The sequence below is a fragment of the Suncus etruscus genome, chromosome 16, assembly GCF_024139225.1.
Source record: "Suncus etruscus isolate mSunEtr1 chromosome 16, mSunEtr1.pri.cur, whole genome shotgun sequence".
Classification (NCBI taxonomy): Eukaryota; Metazoa; Chordata; class Mammalia; order Eulipotyphla; family Soricidae; genus Suncus; species Suncus etruscus.
This window is the reverse complement of record NC_064863.1, coordinates 42,039,472-42,059,102: the sequence shown is the minus strand read 5'-3', so window position 1 is coordinate 42,059,102 and position 19,631 is coordinate 42,039,472. Positions and strand designations below refer to the sequence as shown.

Sequence of the window (19,631 nt, the reverse complement as noted above, 5' to 3'; positions counted from 1 at the left end):
GAAATATTATATTAATCTAGTTTAATATATACCTGGCTCCTGTTTTGTAGGAGGGTATAATTTTTAATTTGTAGGATTTATGGGAGTATTGATTAAACTTGATTTGTTTTGCTTTGTTTGGGGCCACCTGGAGGTGGCTAGGGGCTATTCCAGGCTTTGTTTGGGGATTGTTCCAGGTGGTGCTCTATAGCCAAATGTTGGTGGTGGGGGACCAGATCTGGCATCTCACATGTAAAAGCCCAGGATTATGTGCTTAGTTTGATGAATTATCTATAGTTAAAGTACATAGATTTGAACTATTATTTTCTCTTCCTGAACATCCCATTGAGCTTCCTCTTTCAGAGAATGGTATCACTATCTATCAATCCATCCATCTCCACCCCACCCCCAATCCCTGCACCCACCCACCATCCATGCAGTAACATAAAATTGAATCCTGAGTCATACCTGATACCTCTTTGTCTTTTTCCTCTGTGGGTACCTCCTTCAACCCCTTCAATGATATTTCTTCTTCTTTTTTTATTAGTTAAATATGATGGTTAATAAAGTTGCCCACAGTTACAGTAGTTTCAGAAATTCCAACTCCAACCCAACTGCCAGTGTAACATTCTCTATACCACTGTCCTCAATTTCCCACCTATCCCCCAAGCCTGCCCCTATAGCAAGCACAAAATAATTTATTCTGTATTGCTTGTTACAGTTTAATGGCTAGTTGGATTATCAAAAAGTAGTTCAGTAAAAGAAAATTGGTGAAAACTGTTATATCTCACAATAGGGTCATTAAAGTTGTCTGAGGGTTTATTTTATTTATTTATTTATTTTTCTCACAGTTACAAAGTTATTTATGATTGAGTTTCAGTCATATAATGTCCAACACCCACCCATTCTTTCATCAGTGCACATTTTCCGCCACAGTGTCCCTAGTTTACCTCCCACTTTCGCCCTGTCCTCTCCCCTCAGTGATGTTTCATGTAGGGCTTTCTTTGGACTTATGTCATGGTGAGAACTTGGCTCCAAAACACGCTGCTGCAACTTGATTCCTAATTGTGTGACTCTGAGCAAAGAGGAGACTTAACTGTACAGTAAAACAATTTAGTTACAGTCTGGGGAGATAGTTCAAAGGACTAGAGTAAATGCTTGAACTGTGCAGAACCTTGTATATGATTTTTGGCTCCACCTAGCTCCCTGAGCTCTCCTGAATATGACCTTGGTGGTCTTCAAGCACAGCTGGGTGGCCTTGGTGGTCTTCTGCACACTGCTAGTGACCAGCAGTACTATGTTACTAAACTGAGCTTATTTTAAGCACTCGATTGCAGCTGGGCTGACTATCACTAGAAGTGACCCAAAAGCCCAGAGTCATTTCTTGGCTGGGGAAAATGGGGAGGGATTAAGACAATCCTCTCATGAAATTAAACTGTTTAATGTAGATACTTCCTAACAATTCGTTAAAGTTTTGTTGTTGTTGTTGTTTTAATTGTAGGAGAAGCCGTTGTCTAGATCTCTTCAGAGGGGTGAAGATCTTCAGTTTGATCAGGTATGCCAGTTTCAAACTCAGGCAATATTTTTTCCTGAAAAGAAAATGTTTGGCATAACAGTCTGTTCCACATACTAAGAAATTCCTGTTGGGAACTAGCAGGTCATCATCTTTGTTGGTTTTGGTTTTTGGGCCACACCTGGTGGTACTTAAGTTTTACTCCTGGCTCTGCAGTCAAGAATTATTCCTGGGGCCCAGAGAGATAGCACAGTGGTGTTTGCCTTGCAAGCAGCTGATCCAGGACCCAAGGTGGTTGGTTCGAATCCCGGTGTCCCATATGGTCCCCCGTGCCTGCCAGGAGCTATTTCTGAACAGACAGCCAGGAGTAACCCCTGAGCACCGCCAGGTGTGGCCCAAAAATCAAAAAAAAAAAAAAAAAAATTCCTTCTGGGGATCAAACCCAGGCCAGCTACATGCAAAGCAAGTGCTCTGTGCACTATACTATTGCTCTGGCTCCTATTTCTTTCATTTAGCATTTAACTCAATTTTTTTTTCTTATTTCTTCCTTTTTCTAGTTTTGTGACTGCATAACTAGTGCTTGAGGTCTGCTCTTGGCTCTTTGTTCAGGATAGTGCTCAAAAGACCATGCTGTGCCAAGGGATCAAATCAGGCCTCCTGTATCCAAGTCATTCACACTAGTTATCTGAGCAATAACCCAGAATCTTTAACAGAAAGAATTGTGATAAAAACATTTTTTATTTTAATTTTCTTCCTTCTCTTCTTTTGTATGTTGTTATAATGACTGGGATTTGTACACACTTGGTTGTAGTTTTTGCACACCAGGAATTATAATTTGTTAGTGATGATTATCCTTCACTCTACAGTGGTAACTTCATCAGAAGTTGCTGGCCTGCTCACACCTATGCTTAGATGGGCCACCTCACTGGCTGCGGTGTTCACGCACTGAGCATCAAGCTATCACCCACAAGCCCAGGCAGAGTATCATTGGGTGCCAGGTCCCAGACTACTACTAAAAAAGTAGCTTGCACCCTACCAAAAGAAATTTAAGGGGCCGGAGAGATAGCATGGAGATAAGACGTTTGCTGTGCATGCAGAAGGACAGTGGTTCAAATCCCGGCATCCATATGGAACCCCTGAGCACTGCTGGGTGTGACCCAAAAACCAAAAAAAGAAAAAAAAAAGAAATTTAAAGGATTTAAAGAAGGAGCAACAGAACACCATCTGCTACTTTGTAAATATATTGAACAGTTTATACCACACAAAGCTTTTCATTGTGAACAACAATTCAAGTATGAGGCATGAACATTTATCTTTTTGTTCATCATTTACATAAGAAAAAAGAAAAGTTGTGCTGTTTCTGGAGTTTGCTCACATAGTTGCACTTCTTGCATGTGCCTGACTATGGTACCACATGGAAGCAGCATTTTCAGGGGGTCTCACAGCAAAGACATGAGACCTGGCCCAGGGAGGCAGCAGTGGGGATTGGGCTCAGGGCCTCAGTCTTGAAAGCAGTCACTGCTGCCTCTGTGCCATCCACAGGCTGCTGCTTTTTCTCTTCTAACTTCTTTCCTGTACCCTTTGAAATTTTCTTAAAACATATCTAATCATATCCCTCCATTTCGTGTGTTGGTTTTTCAGCCAATAGTAATTTTACCTTTTATTGTTTTTTAATTTTTTAATATTTTATTACACACCTTGATTACATACATGATTGTGTTTGGGTTTCAGTCATGTAAAGAATACCACCAGTGCAAACATTCCCATCACCAATGTCCCAAATCTCCCTCCTCCCCACCCAACCCCTGCCTGTACTCTAGACAGTCTAATTCCCTCATACATTCTCATTATTAGGATAGTTCAAAATGTAGTTATTTTACTAACTAAACTCATCACTCTTTGTGGTGAGCTTCATGAGGTGCCCTTCTCTCTTCTGTGTCTGAAAATTATTATTGCAAGAATGTCTTTTATTTTTCTTAAAACCCATAGATGAGTGAGACCATTCTGCGTTTTTCTCTCTCTGACTAATTTCACTCAGCATAATAGATTCCATGTACAGGAAAATTTCATGACTTCATCTCTCCTGACAGCTGCATAATATTCCATTGTGTATATGTACCACAGTTTCTTTAGCCATTCGTCTGTTGAAGGGCATCTTGGATGTTTCCAGAGTCTTGCTATGGTAAATAGTGCTGCAATGAATATAGGTGTAAGGAAGGGATTTTTGTATTTTTGTGTTCCTAGGGTGTATTCCTAGGAGTGGTATAGCTGGATCGTATGGGAGCTCGATTTCCAGTTTTTGGAGGAATCTCCATATCACTTTCCATAAAGGTTGAACTAGACGGCATTCCCACCAGCAGTGGATAAGAGTTCCTTTCTCTCCACATCCACACCAACACTGTTTTTTCTCATTCTTTGTGATGTGTGCCAATCTCTGTGGTTGAGGTGGTACCTCATAGTTGTTTTGATTTGCATCTCCCTGATGATTAGTGATGTGGAGCATTTTTTTATGTGTCTTTTGGCCATTTGTATTTCTTCTTTGTCAAAGTGTCTGTCCTTTCTTCTCCCCATTTTTTGATGGGATTAGGTTTTTTGTTTGTTTGTTTGTTTGTTTGTAAATTTCTGTCAGTGCCTTGTATATTTTGAAGATTAGCTCCTTATCTGGTGGGATATTGGGTGAATAGTTTCTCCCACTCAGTGGGTGGCTCTTGTATCCTGGGCGCTATTTCCTTTGAGATACAGAAGCTTCTCAGCTTAATATATTCCCATCTCTGTTCTCACTTGCTTCGAGAGGTAATTTTACCTTTTAACGTGAAAATTTTTTCCAGTGAAGGGCTATTAAACCACTGTATACAAAGAACATCTAAAATATGAGTTAGTTATCAATTCTAATGTTTATTTTCTCCCCTGGCTGAGATAGGCTTGTCTGATTGTTATTTATATGTATATATATATGAGATTTCTTTTCCCATAGAGTATTTCTGGCCTTCTTTGACATTATCTCACATTTAAGAAATAGAAGTTCAGACTCAGAGTCATCTGCTTGATTAGAGCAAGATGGTTGGGTAGAATTCCCTGGTGTGGAGATTTAGTAAAAAATACTGTGTTTTCTGGATCTCATTTGAGTTCTGTAGTCTCCACCTTCAGTTGTGTTCTGACGCCTGCCTATGACCATGCTCTCGATAAATCTGATATGCACTGTGAGTGAAAAGTTATTGGTCTGAGAAGAAATCATGAATAGGGAGACTAGTTCTCATTACAGTGATACTGAGATCACCTTCTGTAATGCTTTTTAAAATGTTGTCACTGCAGCAGTTATTGCCAATATTTCATTGTTATTAATAAATGGCTGAGTGTACCTAGAATACTAATTCATGTCATGAATCTACTACTTTCAATGAATGAATATATAATTAGAGTTTAAAGTTCTGTTAAATAACACTTAAAGGAAACTTTCCATTTTTCTTATATAGATGATGACTAAAATGGTAAACAGTCATGCCTCATTGCTTAGGTTGTTTTTCACAATGAAAACGATGTGTGATATAAACTATTTATACATATTTAAAATTACAGATGGTATTTTGTTGTTCCTTCTGTGAATGGCCCTTTATTTTTTCTTTTTGGTAGGGTGGAATGGGCCTCTTCTCCAGTGCTCCTGGGGCCCTGAACCACCCAGTGATAATCTGCCAGGGTTTGTAGGTACGGCAGTTTGATTCTTGAATCAGGTGGTGCTAGGGCTCATCTAGGAATACTTGGCAGTGTTGAGGAATGGGAATGAGCAGTTTAAGTAATCAAAGTTGAAGTCTCCACATTGCAAGACATACTCTAGCCCTTTGAGCGATTTCTCCAGCCTCATTTCTTCAATTATAAATTTAAATGAAATATATGTAGTTACTTAAAAACTAGGATCTTTAAACTTGATGCTCATTTCCTCTATTAACTGACCATTCCTGTCAGCCACAGATTTTTAGTAAAGATAAAATAAAGTGAAGCATGTTTGTATGGTGAATTTAAGATATTACTTTTTTGAACAGTGGGTTGACTCGGGCACAGGAACTTGTATAAATAGAGGATAATTTCTCCACTTGGGATCCTCAGAATGAAGAGTGGTGGCATGGGGGACTAGTAGTAATGGTAGCTGAGGTATTGGGTTCATTCATGATTGCACCTTATATCTAAAATTTACATAGTTTTAGAGATACCTCAACTTGAGTTCCTGCTATCACATTTTTATATGCTAAGCTTTCAGGGATCATTTGCATACATTTCTAGGATGTTTATTTCTGGATATCACAATCTCTGTATTTAAAATTCTCTCTCTTCTGTGTCTGTCAGTTCAGAATAAATTGGAACTTTCAGTACAGTGCTCATATTTATTTTCTCCACCTGACTTCTTTCTTTCTCTAGTTATGGTGATCAAGGTTGCTTAGTAGTGATACTCACCTAGGGTTTCACTTATGCTCTGTTGTGGTGCTGACTAGGACTCTCACACTTCAGTTGCTTTGCTTCTTCACGGCTCTCTAAGCACTGGAGATGACACACTCCTCTGTGGCAAGTAAGGAATCAGATTGCAGAGCCACAGTGTAGACTTGCGAGTGACCCTGTGAATCAAACTTAAGATCTCAGGCTTACAAAGAAAAGGCACAGTTAGCCACCAAGTTTTCCCCTAGGGCCCATAATAATATTGTTTTATCTCTTCATCAGTTTTAGTGGCAATTTCTTAAAACCTATTATTCTCAGGAGCAAAGAAGAAAGAGCAATTTGTGAGGTGGGGGGGACATGACTGGGTGTGTCCTAGAAGTTAAATGGAATGGTTTTGGGGTAAAATAGATGGAGAAATTCAGCCTACTTTGCTGATTTTATCTTAGCAGCCTTTGATTTAGGCTTTTAAGTCTGGATTATTAACTGAGTTGGGGCTATGGCACTTGGCAGTTGTGTTTCACCTTCAGGAATCTTCTTTCTTTTCAGTTGATAAGCTCTATGAGCTCAGTAGCAGAGCACTGCCTCCCTTCCCTCCTCCGCACCTTGTTTGACTGGTACAGGCGCCAGAATGGAACAGAAGATGAGTCATACGAGTATAGGCCTCGTTCTAGTACCAAGTCTAAGGGGTAAGTGCTGTCTGGCTACTAATTTATCTGGAATCACATTTCTGTCCATGGGTACTAGTGTGAGCCACTGAAGGTTGCGTTGCTTGGTTTCTGAGCCAAAACATGATGAGTTATGAGAGAACCATAGCGAGAGAAAGGTAAGTTCATACTTATGCTGGAGGCCGAGAGGGATGAACAGTTTTGGTGTGGTACATGCCCACAGTAATCATCACTGAGCTTTATCATGCAAAGCCCAATTTCAGTAGTGCCACTGCAGTAATGGATGAGCACAAGTAGTCATAGAAAAGTTCCTGTTCATGAGTTTTAGGAAGGAAGCCAAGTGTGGTTCAGGAACCACAAAAACCATATTACAGTATCATGAAACTCTTCCAGGTACTTGTATTGCATTTCTTGCCACTTTCTCCCCCTCTCCCCCTTTAGGTCTTTGCTTTATGTCAGACACCTGTCTGTGTGCAGGAGCTGTGTGCATGGTGTAGAATTGGGCTTCAGTCAGGGTCAATTATGATTATTTTCTTGTTTTTTTGTTTTTTTTTTTTTTGGTGGGGGGTCACACCCAGCATCACTCAGAGGTTACTCCTGGCTCTACACTCAGAAATCACTTTTGGCAGGCTCGGGGGACCATATGGGATGCCGGGATTCGAACCACTGTCTTCTGCTTGCAAGGCAACCGCCTTACTCCATGTTATCTCTCCGACACTCATGATTATTTTCAACTTAAATTCTTGAAAAAGTTACCAGGCAGTGTATATTCATCAGAAAAGTCACTACTTTTGCTTTACTCCTTAGTAGAATGACGTTACATTTAAAAAAAAAAAGGACATTGTGAGAATTGTCAATGAGAAAGATTTTCTTTTCACTATTTAGACTTAATTTTTGACAAATAAAATTGTGTATAAATACCTCAGAAACAAGAAATAATGTAAGAACATGTAATTTGTTTATGAGTAAGCACACTCAGTTGCTTTAGCATACTGTATATTATTAGGAACTAGTGAAGAATGTGAATTGCTAATAACCAACCAATCACTATTTTCAGTTATAGATCTTTGATGCAGTTCTAATTTGGTTTTTGTTTCCAGGGATGAACAGCAACGTGAAAGAGATTATCTTCTTGAAAGAAGAGATTTAGCAGTAGATTTCATTTTTTGCTTAGTTTTAGTTGAAGTTCTAAAGCAGGTAAGCTTTTACTTCTGTGAAGTACGTATTTCTTCTTTTGACTTACTAGACTTTAAAAGTTTTTAATGATCTTAGATTGTTATACCTGGAATCTTATCATATACTAAGCCCCCATCATGTAGTAAGATTTCTTTTAGTTGCCTCTTGGGCTTATATGTCTTGTAACTCTCATTCCTTATCCTTCCTTCTTTAATGCACTCTCCAAGATAGGAAATTTTGTTAGCAAAATGGAACTGAATATAAATTATATTAAATGTGGGCTTTTCACTGCAGGTAAATGAGTGTGCCTGTCATTTACCTACTCAGTCCCCATTTTACTTCCACTTTCAAAGAATTTCTCTTCCTAAGCCCTCAAACCTGTATCTAACCTGTAATAATTGTGCAGTGAGAGATGAGAAATGTGGGGGTGGTGGTGATTTGACATGGGTAGGACTAACTTGCCTAGTTATTTAGACAGTTGAAGCCTCCTCGGGATAGTGGATGATAGATGTCTATTCATTCAGTCAGTATTAGATTTTTATGCAGTTGCTTGAAAATTGCTCTAGGCTCTGCTCTCAAGAACTTAACACCTGAATGGTGTGAGTAGTAAAGACTTAAGTATATAAGATCACATATTATCTCTCTTGTCTTCAGTATTCAGAATTATACAACTATGTATAGAACACCTAGACTGATGTAGTATATTTTTATATTTTTATAATTTTTATATTTTTATAATTATTAAGTTGCATAACCAGGCTAAAGAGTTAGTGCAGAGGTCAAAGCACTTGCCTTGCTTGTATCACACCCTGGTTCAGTCTTCAGTACTGCATATGGTTCCCTGAGCACTACTAGAAGAGATTCCTAGGGCCAGAAGAATAGTACTCACAGTTCAAGTGAGTAAGGTACATACCTTGCACCCAGCCAGCCTTGATTTGATCTCTGGCATCCCAAATGGTCTCCTGAGCACCACCAGGAATAATTTCTGAGTGTAAAGTCAGTACACCCTGAGCATAGCTGTGTGTGAACCAGAAATCCGCCTCTCAAATAAGTGAGCTACATATTTCTAGCCATGTACATTGTTATATTTCTGAAAAAGTTGAAAGACCTAAAAAATTATGTATCATGTGTTTGGACAGAGTATTGTTTCTGCCTTATAAATGTGCAAGTGAATAAGACAGCAGATTTATTGCAGTAGTTATTGATGGTCTGCTTTTTAGACTTAGTAAAATACTTGAATTAAATAATTTTTATATGTTGCAATGTATGTGAAAAACATTGAAATTTGAATATATAAAATCTGCAAAAATATATAGTTTGTAATTATAAAATAGATAAACAATCTGTTCAAAGAAAAATCAATTCTAATTTGTTTCTAACTTTTACGAAGGTCTTTTAGTAATTGTGAGATTTCCACATCTAGAAATTTCCCCTTGGAATTTTGCTCATAAGCTAATTTGCTTTCTGTGATCTGAATCAGATTGGGATCAGTGAATGTGAAGGCTGCAGTAACTAGGGATATAGTTCCTGAGAATCTTATGTCTCCAGAGGCTGCAAATGAACTTTGACTACTAATCATTGTGGTGGATCCCTAGGGACTCTTGCATGCCAAATGTAAATCCTATAAGTGTTTTGATAACCAGTATTTGCTGCCCTTTAATGAAATGAAGCAGAATTTCTTCTCAGCAGGATAAAGTGCAGTCCCCCCCCCACACACACACACCAGTACTCAGGGTTTTCCTTGGGCTTCTCATCAATTTCTCTTCTCATTTGAAAGTTGCTCCTAATTCTGGCTGCACAACTCTAGTGCCTTGACAGCTCATGGAGTTAGTGAGTTGTCATTTATTTTCACACCTGTCCTTTCCTCTTTCCACTCTCTTTTCTTCATCCTCCCTGCTTTCTTTTTTCCAAAATAATCCTGGCAACTGTTCTAACAACAACAACAACAAAACAAACAAACAAAAAAAAACACCAGTGTCTATTAACCCAAAAACATTCTTTCAGGCCAGAGAGATAGACCAAGGGGTTAGGGCCTTTGCTTTGAATGCAGTTCAAATTCCCCTCATCATGTACAGTATCCTGAGCCCTGCCAGGAGTGGCCTCTAAGCACAGAGCCAGAAGTAAGCCCCAAGACCACTGGGTGTCACCCTTCAAACAACAGCAAAAGGATATTAACTCCAGCAGGCTTACTTATGTATAGAATCAAGCATGGGCTCAAAGTTGTGGAGAAAGTGGTTCAGATTCCAGTAGCTGTTCTTGAATTTTTGTTCTGTCACAATGTTGTTCCAATCCATAGTGTCCCTCCTTACCCTTTCCTTTCCTTACCACTATCCTCATACCTACATTAAAATATACCCATTGAAGGGGGAGAAAAAAATATACCCATTGAAGAAGGACAAGATATCACTAAGAAACTACCGTACATACTTGAGTACAAGCTGGGTTTCTTTGGCACAAAATTTGTGCCGAAAAACCCAAACTTAGCTGATACTCGGTTCATACAGATTATTTGATTTGGTGCGCACGCACTGAATCAAATGCACATATCTCCAGTCATATTCTGCTGTCTGCTGGAGGGAGCAGTGCTTCAGCTCAGTCTATAAGTCGTGGCTGAGCTGAAGAGGTAGGCGGCTGAGCTGAACTGTATGCCATGGAACTTAACCCACAATATTCAGTGGCACTAATTAAGTGAAAATCCCATTTTAAGGCAGTAAAGTCATGTAAATAAATGTTTATAAATCCTGAATCCTTATAATCAGGTGTTTTGGAATATAAGGATTCAGGATTTTTAACCATATATTTACAATGCTTTACTGTCTTAAATGGTTTATTCACTTTATTAAAGTTGTCATTGAATACTATAGATTAATATGGTATTTAATGGTACAGTATATCAAACAATCATGTATTGTAAATATAATTATGTATGTATTTATTTACATATTTATTGTAATTGTCTTAGGTATATTTTTTCATTTTTGAAATTTACCAATGGCTGCTGCATTTTCCACCTCAGCTTATTATACTCAAGTTACTAAGTTTACCCAGGTTTTTAGGGTAAAATTAGTGGGGTAAGCTTATACTCGGCCAGCTTATACTTGAGTATATATGGTAGATCTGCTTTTTTTAAAGTCCTCCATGGGGTGTTTCTTTTTTGTGAGAATCCTATGAGAAGTAAGTTTTGGGCTGAGAGTTGAGTTAGCTTAAAGATTGGTAGCTTGAGTTTGATCGCAAGCACCACATGGTTTCCTGAGCACTGCTTATAAAAACCCCAGATAAGTAACTGTGCACATGATATTTAATAATAACATAATAATGAGGAAGGAATGGTAGAATGCTAAAGTTGAAATGTCACAACTTTATATCTACTAATAAATTAAAGGGTCCAGGCAAAGATTGTCAATAGTAATAAATTGGAAGGAAAAAAAAAAAAAAGAGGCAGCTAATATGTATCTCTGATAGAAGAACCAAAATCCACCTAGGAAGTAATTTTGCCAGAAGGAAAAAAATGGGTGTCTCTCTTCAGATTCTTCAAAACTAATGAAACTATGGAAAATGAAATAAAAATCAATATAACATTCTGGACTATCATGACAAACTAACCCAATTTTCTTTCATGTCGAAATGATAAAGGGTTTAATAGATTTGGAGAATAATCAATATAATATATCTTGAATCTAATAGGACTTTTACATTTATCACCTATAATATATACATATTAAAATATGTTCTGGGCCCGGAGAGATAGCACAGCAGCGTTTGCCTTGCAAGCAGCCGATCCAGGACCAAAGGTGGTTGGTTCAAATCCCGGTGTCCCATATGGTCCCCCGTGCCTGCCAGGAGCTATTTCTGAGCAGACAGCCAGGAGTAACCCCTGAGCCCCGCCGGGTGTGGCCCAAAAACCAAAAACCAAAAAAAAAAGTTCCAATTTTATTTTGATAAAAGAGTCCTAGGAGTATTGGTACATGTTAGAAAATACTTGTGGTGATGTTGGTCCTTGTCCTCACATAAATTGTTTCTTGATTGTTTATTATCTTCAGTGATAATCACATGTTTAGAATGCTGCATAATACATAAAGATCTCATTCTTCTTTGTACTGCTGATCATTACAATCTGCTAAGGGAGATAGCTATTGGAAGTTTTGTCTGTGTTATTTACTTTCTGTGAAGCTTGGGCAAGCTATTATCCACTCATTGTCTCCTCTGCAAAACATATTATTTTTTAGGATCATCAGAATGACCAAATTGAATAATGCTTCAGACATGGAAAGTGCCTTTAGATTATTATAAGTAATTTTAAAATAATTTTTATTGTGATCAGAGTGAATTAGAAGTCTTTCTTATTTTGCAAATGAAAAGGCACTTAATTGTAATGACTTGCCAAAGATTCTAAGTTAGTTCACATGCTTTGCAAACAGGAGTCCAGGTTTGATTTCTGGCATCATGATTTCCTGAGCATTGCCAGATTGGCAAAAAAAAAAAAAAAAGGTTAGTTTATTTTTCTACAGTGTGCTAGAGAGATAGATAGTACATCAGATAAGGCTTGCCTTCTACCTGGCTGACATAAATTGCTTTTCCCATACCACATAGGATTCTTTGGGCACCACTTGAGTGGAAAGCCGGTTTTTTCTAAGCCCTAAAACCAAACCCTAAAACAAACCAAATTGAATTGCTAACACATGCAATATCAGAATAGTGATTATGACTTGATGAGCTAGAAACAGCCTAGAAACTTATTTGAAATTAAATTTCTATCCTCTATATAGTAATATGTATTCTAAATGAAGATTCTTTTTTTTCCCCCTTTTTTGTTTTTTGGGCCACACCTGGCTGCACTCAGGGGTTACTCCTGGCTCTGTATTCAGAAATCACTCTTGGCAGGTTCAGGGGACCATATGGCATGCCAGGGATTGAACCCAGTTTGACTGCATAGAAGGCAAATGCCCCTACCCATTGTACTATCATTCTAGCCCAAAATGAAGATTCTTTTTTTTTTTAATTTTTATTTTGACCAAAGTTGATTATAAATATTTCACAGTAATATTTTATATACACAGTGACATTGAATCAGGGGTATTTCCACCACCAATATTGTCCTCCCTCCACCCCTGTTCCCAGCATGCATCCCATAGCCCCCTCTTTTACCCTCAGGGCTGCTAGTATAAGTGGTCCTCTCTGTGTCTAGCTTGTTGTAGATTGGGTATCAATTCTGTTGTCATTGCCTTTGGATTTGAGGTTAAGTCTGATCATTTTTTTATTTCTACTTAATGTTCATGTGACTGTTTGATCTTGGTACCCTCCATTATTTCCCCCTCTATTTGTGAGGCAGAACAAGATAATTCAATTTATGTGGTTCTGTTTGAAGGAAAAAAAATGGGGCAAAAATCAAACAAGCAAAAAAAAAATGGGAGGAGTCCTTCTAGAGGCTATAAATATCAATTTAAGAGAAGAAAGGGAAAAAGGAACAAGACCATAACAATAATACAAAAAAAATTAAGCAAAAAACTTGAAAAGCACCACAGCAATAAAGACAACAACTACACAATAACCATGGTCCTAAATAAAAACAAAGCAAAGCATGCACACGCACACGCACACACACACACACACACACACACACACACACACAACCCACAGGGGGGATAAAACAAAAACAAACAACAATAACAAAACAAAAATAATTTTTTTTTGCATAGGCATAGTAAATATTGGGGAGATTGGAAAGGAATTCCTTTGGAAAAACAGGGTTTCTCTGCCCTTGAAGTATACTGTTATGGGAATAACTATAGGCTTCGTACATGTTCTTTTACTCTCCCCAAGGTCCTTTTGTGGTATCTGGAAACTTTTTGCTCCATAATGGATGATAAAATCATGCCTCTGTAGCTAGAGATCTTGGTATGTGCACAGGTCAAAGGATGGAGTCTTTTCTTTATAGTTATATATATATATATATATCTTTATAGTTCTAGATGTTCCATCACTGTTGCTTTAATCAGTCTTCTGTAGTTGGTGGTCTTGGTTTTTGCCCCGATCTTAGGATGAAGCATAGGATAGAGTCTTTCATATGTTCCCAGAAGATCTGCTCAGTTGTAGTTGTCTCAGTCTGACCTCTGAAATTAGAGATCTTGGTTGTACAGATCATAAGCCAAGGCCTAGACTAAGGTCTTTTTTATTGGTCTCAGGATAAGTTCTGCCCAGTCATGGTTGTCACAGTCAGTCTTCTATCGATAGCAAACTATAGCGAACTTGGCTTTTGTACAAATCAAAGGATGACTTGTCTTCTGATTTCATCTTATTATTAGGAGGTGAGGTAAGACAACCTGCTCTTAGACCAAGTTGTTGCCATTTCCTCATTGTCAGGATGTCCTATCAAAACCTATACATGTTGGTGTCAGAGCAGTATTAAAAATATCCCAAAGGAAAATAGTTTCTGGAGCTGTTGTGGAGAACTGTGTTGATTCTATGTCTAGGATCGAGGGTTTGCGGTTGGACGGTCACTGTCTAATCACCTGGAATCTTAAGTTGGATCCACATGACGTATGTTCAAGGTGAGAGGTGCCCCTGTATTGTAAAATGTATGAGTTATCATCCTTAATAGATAAGTATTTGTTTCTATATGTAAAATTTCCCCTTTTATAGTATGCCTGTGCAAAAAGAAATGGTGTTATATTATATTGCTGGTGCATTTGGGGGTGAGAGTGTCAGGCTCCATTATCTCTGTGCCCTGATTATGACCTGAGCTACTATCCCAGGCAAGACTTTTTCTTGTAGGTTTTTGTATCAAGCAGAACCAAAACAGGTGGAGTTAAAGAAAACAGAAACAAGACAATATATATACTCACATATATACATATAAAGAGAAAATAAATAAAAATAAGTTTAAAATAATTAAGGGAGCAATGTGATGTAGGAGACTGCTTTACATTTGGGGATAAACAGGTTAAGAGGTAGTATTATAGAGGTCTTAAACTTATAAAGGAAATATAGGCTTTCCCATTGTCTTTTGAGATATTCTTGTGGGAGTGGGATCCAAGGCACATTTTCATCACACATCCTGGTCTTGCTGAGATTGAGAAGTGATTTGCAGCAGGAAGGGCTCCAGTAGATTTCATGCACTGGGAATCCTTCTGGAGCTGAGTCTAAACAACAGTCCACATTTGGAGGGGATGAGGAGGGCCACAGAGCATGAGTCAGCAGGGGTGTTGTTTGTAGTTTCTTGCCGGGGGATAAGCCAGGGCTGTGTGGGTGTCCCTTCACTTGGTTGCTGGGTGATGGCTTATTGGGACAGGAGGTTGGTCTTGATACCTAATGGGTTAAGAACTGAGGGCAAAGAGCGTTAATAAGGCTCGTAATAAGGGATATCGGACTGGAAATGTGAGGTGAAGGGATAGTAGGATTTCTGAAGAGGGGAAGGGGAAGTATGTAGGAGGGGCTATAGACAATATAGGCATGGATTGTTTAGGTTTGGCTCTCATAGAGGAGTCCTCTCTATGTATTATGCCCACATAAAGATATACAATAGTGATCTATCCTTAAGATGTTGTTAGAGGTCTGACTCTAATAGGATGGGTCTGGGCTCTTAAGGACTGGTTGAATTAAGATAAATAATTAGCTTAGGTATGACTTAAGAAAAAGAGGAAGGGAGAGCCAAAGATAAGAGAGGAGAACAGAAAAATAGGTAAATCTAGTAAAAATAAGGTAAAAAAAAATAATAAATCAACTAAGAGATTGGGTTGGTGCATTGGAGTTGGGAGGTTTTCCCAGTTTCTGGGCATTTTGTCAGTGATGGGGTTGGGCCTTCCTAAATGAAGGTTTCAGGGTTAGATAATGGCTGGAGCATTTTAGGATACATACAGGTTTTATGTCTCGAGTACTAAACAATGTGTTAATGAGGTTTACCTATGTATATGGCTATCATATGTAGTATTGTCTACTGCATCTTATGCATCAAAATTCCTTTCCTAAAGAGAAAGTAATAGTGTGGATTTTATTTGAAATAGATTGAATTGATGAGGAGGAGGAAGAAGAGATAGAAGAAAGGGGAGAAGAAAAGAAGTAGGGAGAAGAGAGAAAGGAAATGTTAATGTGCCCAAACTTGTTCAATGAATAGGCCCTGTAATATAAGTCTGTGGTTCACAGTTGGTCTGAATGGTCATATGCTTCAGGTTCTAATAGAGGCCATAAACCAAAGGAAAAGGGTATATTTGAGTGTTTTATCAAGACATTTTCATAATGCACACTGAATATGGTATCTAGTATGATTGAGCGCTGAGGGTGTCAAATTAGGGTAAAATGAAGATTCTTTTAAAAGAGCAAATGGAGCACTTTATTATGAATATTCAAGAATCTAAGTCAGATTAATGTGTAACTTGGAAGTAGTTTGTGTGACTTAATGATTTCAAAATTATGTTTAATGTTTATTTCCACCTTGAAAAGGATTTATGTAATATAAATCACTTTCCATTTATAAAATCACTCAAAAATACCCTGCAAGGGGGCCAGAGAGATAGCATAGAGGTAAGGCAAAGTTTGCCTTGCATGCAGAAGGTCGGTGGTTCGAATCTTGGCATCTCATATGGTCCCCTGAGCCTGCCAGGAGCGATTTCTGAGCATAGAGCCAGGAGTAACCCCTGAGAGCTGCTGGGTATGACCCAAAAACTAAAGAAAAAAAATACCCTTTTTATCCTTTATATAAAGTTTCAAAGATTGTGAGGATTTTTCTTCCAACAGCCATAAATAAAATTTCTTTCAATTCTTTGTCTTTTTTTTTCCTGTAATGTCAGATTGGGGGTTTCTTTCCCTTGTTTGTTTCATTTTTTAAATTTCAGACATCAGAAACGAGTCATAGCATTTCTAAAAGTGTACACACCCACTTGTGAAAGAACTTGGTTCTTTCATCGCTAATATACACCCAGTAAGAACATATGCTACAGATAACATTTATAGAATTGCCTTAATACCTGGTATGCACACAAGCAGTGTTTGTGATAATAGTAGGTTAAAGGTGCCCATCATGTAGCTAAGAAGAGTCTTTGCCTGTCACTTTTAGACTTCTGATTTACCTTGAAAAGGAATATATGTCCCCCTTTTTTTTTTTTTGGCTCTTTTGTCTTGCTTCTTTGTCATTTATGGTGGTGCTCACAGAGCTTCTGGCTCCATGGTTAGGGGTTACTCCTGTTAGTGCTTTGGAGCTATGACTGAGCCCAGAGGTGCCACATGGAAAGCAGCCCTCGGAGCTGTCTCCTAGTCTCCCACTGCTATTTGTTTTTGCTTGGGGAGCCACATCCAATGGTACTCTGGACTTAATTAGGCCCTATGCTCAAGGATCACTCCTCACAGGGCTCAGGTACATGTTCCAGGAATGGAACCCAGTTCAGCTATATGCAAGGCTACTCGAGTACCCTACCCACTGTACTGTCTCATAGCTTCTCCCTGGCCCATTTTAAATAGAATTCTGTCCTTTGTCAAACACTCAAGTAGCATTCTGACCTTCTCTGAGTAATTGTAATTTTTCCTTTGCCCTGGTCTAGTTTGTATTGTGGCTTTCTTACTTATATTTATTAATCCCCCATTGTAATTTGCTCTTATTGAGGATATATCCTGTTTATTTATAAAAGAAATAAATGAAGTATGTGTTTTAATTGGACTCCAGGCCCACAGAATTGAATAAATGATAATGCTGGTTTAAGACACACAACTGTCTTTAGTCTGCATAACAGAGACCACTGTTTGCGGTCCATTAGTCACCATCTGAAATCCATCTGAGATCCAGACATACCCACCATTTCAACCCACTTAATGTGATCCTCTCCTAATTCATTCTCGGAAACACTCTTAGTATTAATACTGTTTCATAATCATTGTTTTTAAAATTATAAAAATATTCAAGTTCTTTTTTCTTCGCACAAAATTCCATTCTATTGTTTACTGTCTTTTTGGGCTTACTTTATTTCACCCAACATATAGATTACCCCAGTAGGTATAGTGCTATATGTTACTATTTTCTTAGTTCTATATTTGTTGGTTCCCTCTTAGCTATAGTGCCTGGAGCTCTGCAAATCAAACTCACAAAAGGCAGATTAACTAAAGAAATGTTTTATTATGTCTGTAGTCTTTATATGAAAGAAATGAAGAACCAAAAAAAGTTAGACTTTACTTACTTTAACAAAGAGCAGTGCATTGTGAAAATGACAAGACAAAAGAAGAGTTTGAGCTTTTAGGACAAGCTCTAATTCTCCCCCCACCCTCCCCATAGTAGAGAAAGGCTTATGAGACCCATTCCAGTAGCACCTTTTTCCAGTGTTGATTGTTACCTTCTTTTTTTTTTTTTTTTTTTTTTTTTTTTTTTGTTTTTGGGTCACACCCGGCGGTGCTCAGGGGTTACTCCTGGCTGTCTGCTCCTCCTGGCAGGCACGGGGGACCATATGGGACACCGGGACTTGAACCAACCACCTTAGGTCCTGGATCGGCTGCTTGCAAGGCAAACGCCGCTGTGCTATCTCTCCGGGCCCGATTGTTACCTTCTTGACATATGAAAGGGGAGAAACTGCATTTAGTCAGGAAAGGGAAGGTATATTTTTTTTCATATCTGCTGTTTTTTGGTTGCTTTCATCTCAAAATAATTGTTACGTTGGAAACAAATGGAGAATAGGTCTTTGGTTTGAAGCCTACCAGAGGATAGGATGGGGTGGGGGGTGATGAAGCATTAGAATGAAGGGGTCCTTTGGGGCAGTAGTGGAGTGAAGTGGGCATTGCAGGAGGATGTGTTGCTGAATTACGTTCTGTGTGCAAACTCTATCTTTAACAGTATTGCAGACCATAATAACTAAAATTTATAAATAAATAGAAAAAAATTAGGGTGAAGTGCAGTGTTTTCTGGTGGCATCTTTTGACAAATTACATTTATTTAAACTACCATCAGCAATATATACATGAAACCTTATTTATATATATTTATTTACTATTTAGTATGACCAGACTCCACTTTTCCTCTCCAGTATGTGTAAGATGGTACCTTTTATATTTTCATTCTCTTTAATAATAAACTCAAACAATGGTCATTGTTTTAGGAAGTAAGTCTTAACAAAGGACAGCAATAGAGCATACTTAAATGTTGCTGGAAGCTTTTAATGAAGGGACAGTATATTCCATGTAAATGCATTAAAAGCAGTTACACTCAAATTGATCTGTGGATTCATTGCAATTCCAAAAAAAAAAAAATTCTAACAGTTCTTTAAAAGTTAAATAGGTTACTCTTAACTACAATAAGCTAACAAAACCTAACCAGTGGACCAGAAATAGCCAAACTAAAGAAAAACAACTGGAAAATTACAGTACCAGGCATCAGAGCACACTGTTAAACCCTCATAAGATAAAATAGAATGAATGATACAGACATTTTGCACATAAAGAACTCAAAAACCATCTTTTGGCACAGAAAGCTAATATATGTCCATGTTAACTTGTATAACTTTCAGCTCATAAGTTCCTCCTTTGAACTTTATCATGTGAACATACAAATTTTTAATGATGAATGCATATCTTATATGTTGAGTTTTGAAAATCGCAAATGAAATACTAATTAACATGAGAAAAATCAATCTGTGTGTGTACACATATAAAGTATAAGGAGAAGTGGGGACAGGAGATCATAGAGGGGTAAGGTGCTTGTCTTTCTTGCACACAGCCCACCTCAGTTCTGTCCCTGACACCACACAATTCCTTGAGAAACACCAGAACTGATCCCTGAGTACTGCTAGGTGTGTCCACAAAACAAAAAGCAACAGGAGAGATAAGGCAGAGGGCCAATTCAAGGAACTGAGCACATGCTTTTGCATGCTGGAGGCCTGAGTTTGCTCCCTGTCACCACATGG

General features: G+C 38.2%; 1 protein-coding gene across 2 annotated transcripts in view; it reads left to right on the top strand.

Moving 5' to 3' along the window:
• FRYL (FRY like transcription coactivator) overlaps positions 1–19,631 on the top strand; it is a 263,554-nt gene that overhangs the window by 112,692 nt on the left and 131,231 nt on the right. For both annotated transcript variants that reach the window (XM_049790204.1, XM_049790203.1), the window contains 3 exons: positions 1,481–1,534; positions 6,464–6,603; positions 7,683–7,779. In XM_049790204.1, coding sequence (XP_049646161.1) covers positions 1,481–1,534; positions 6,464–6,603; positions 7,683–7,779 — 291 coding nt within the window. The remainder of the gene's footprint in view (positions 1–1,480; positions 1,535–6,463; positions 6,604–7,682; positions 7,780–19,631) is intronic.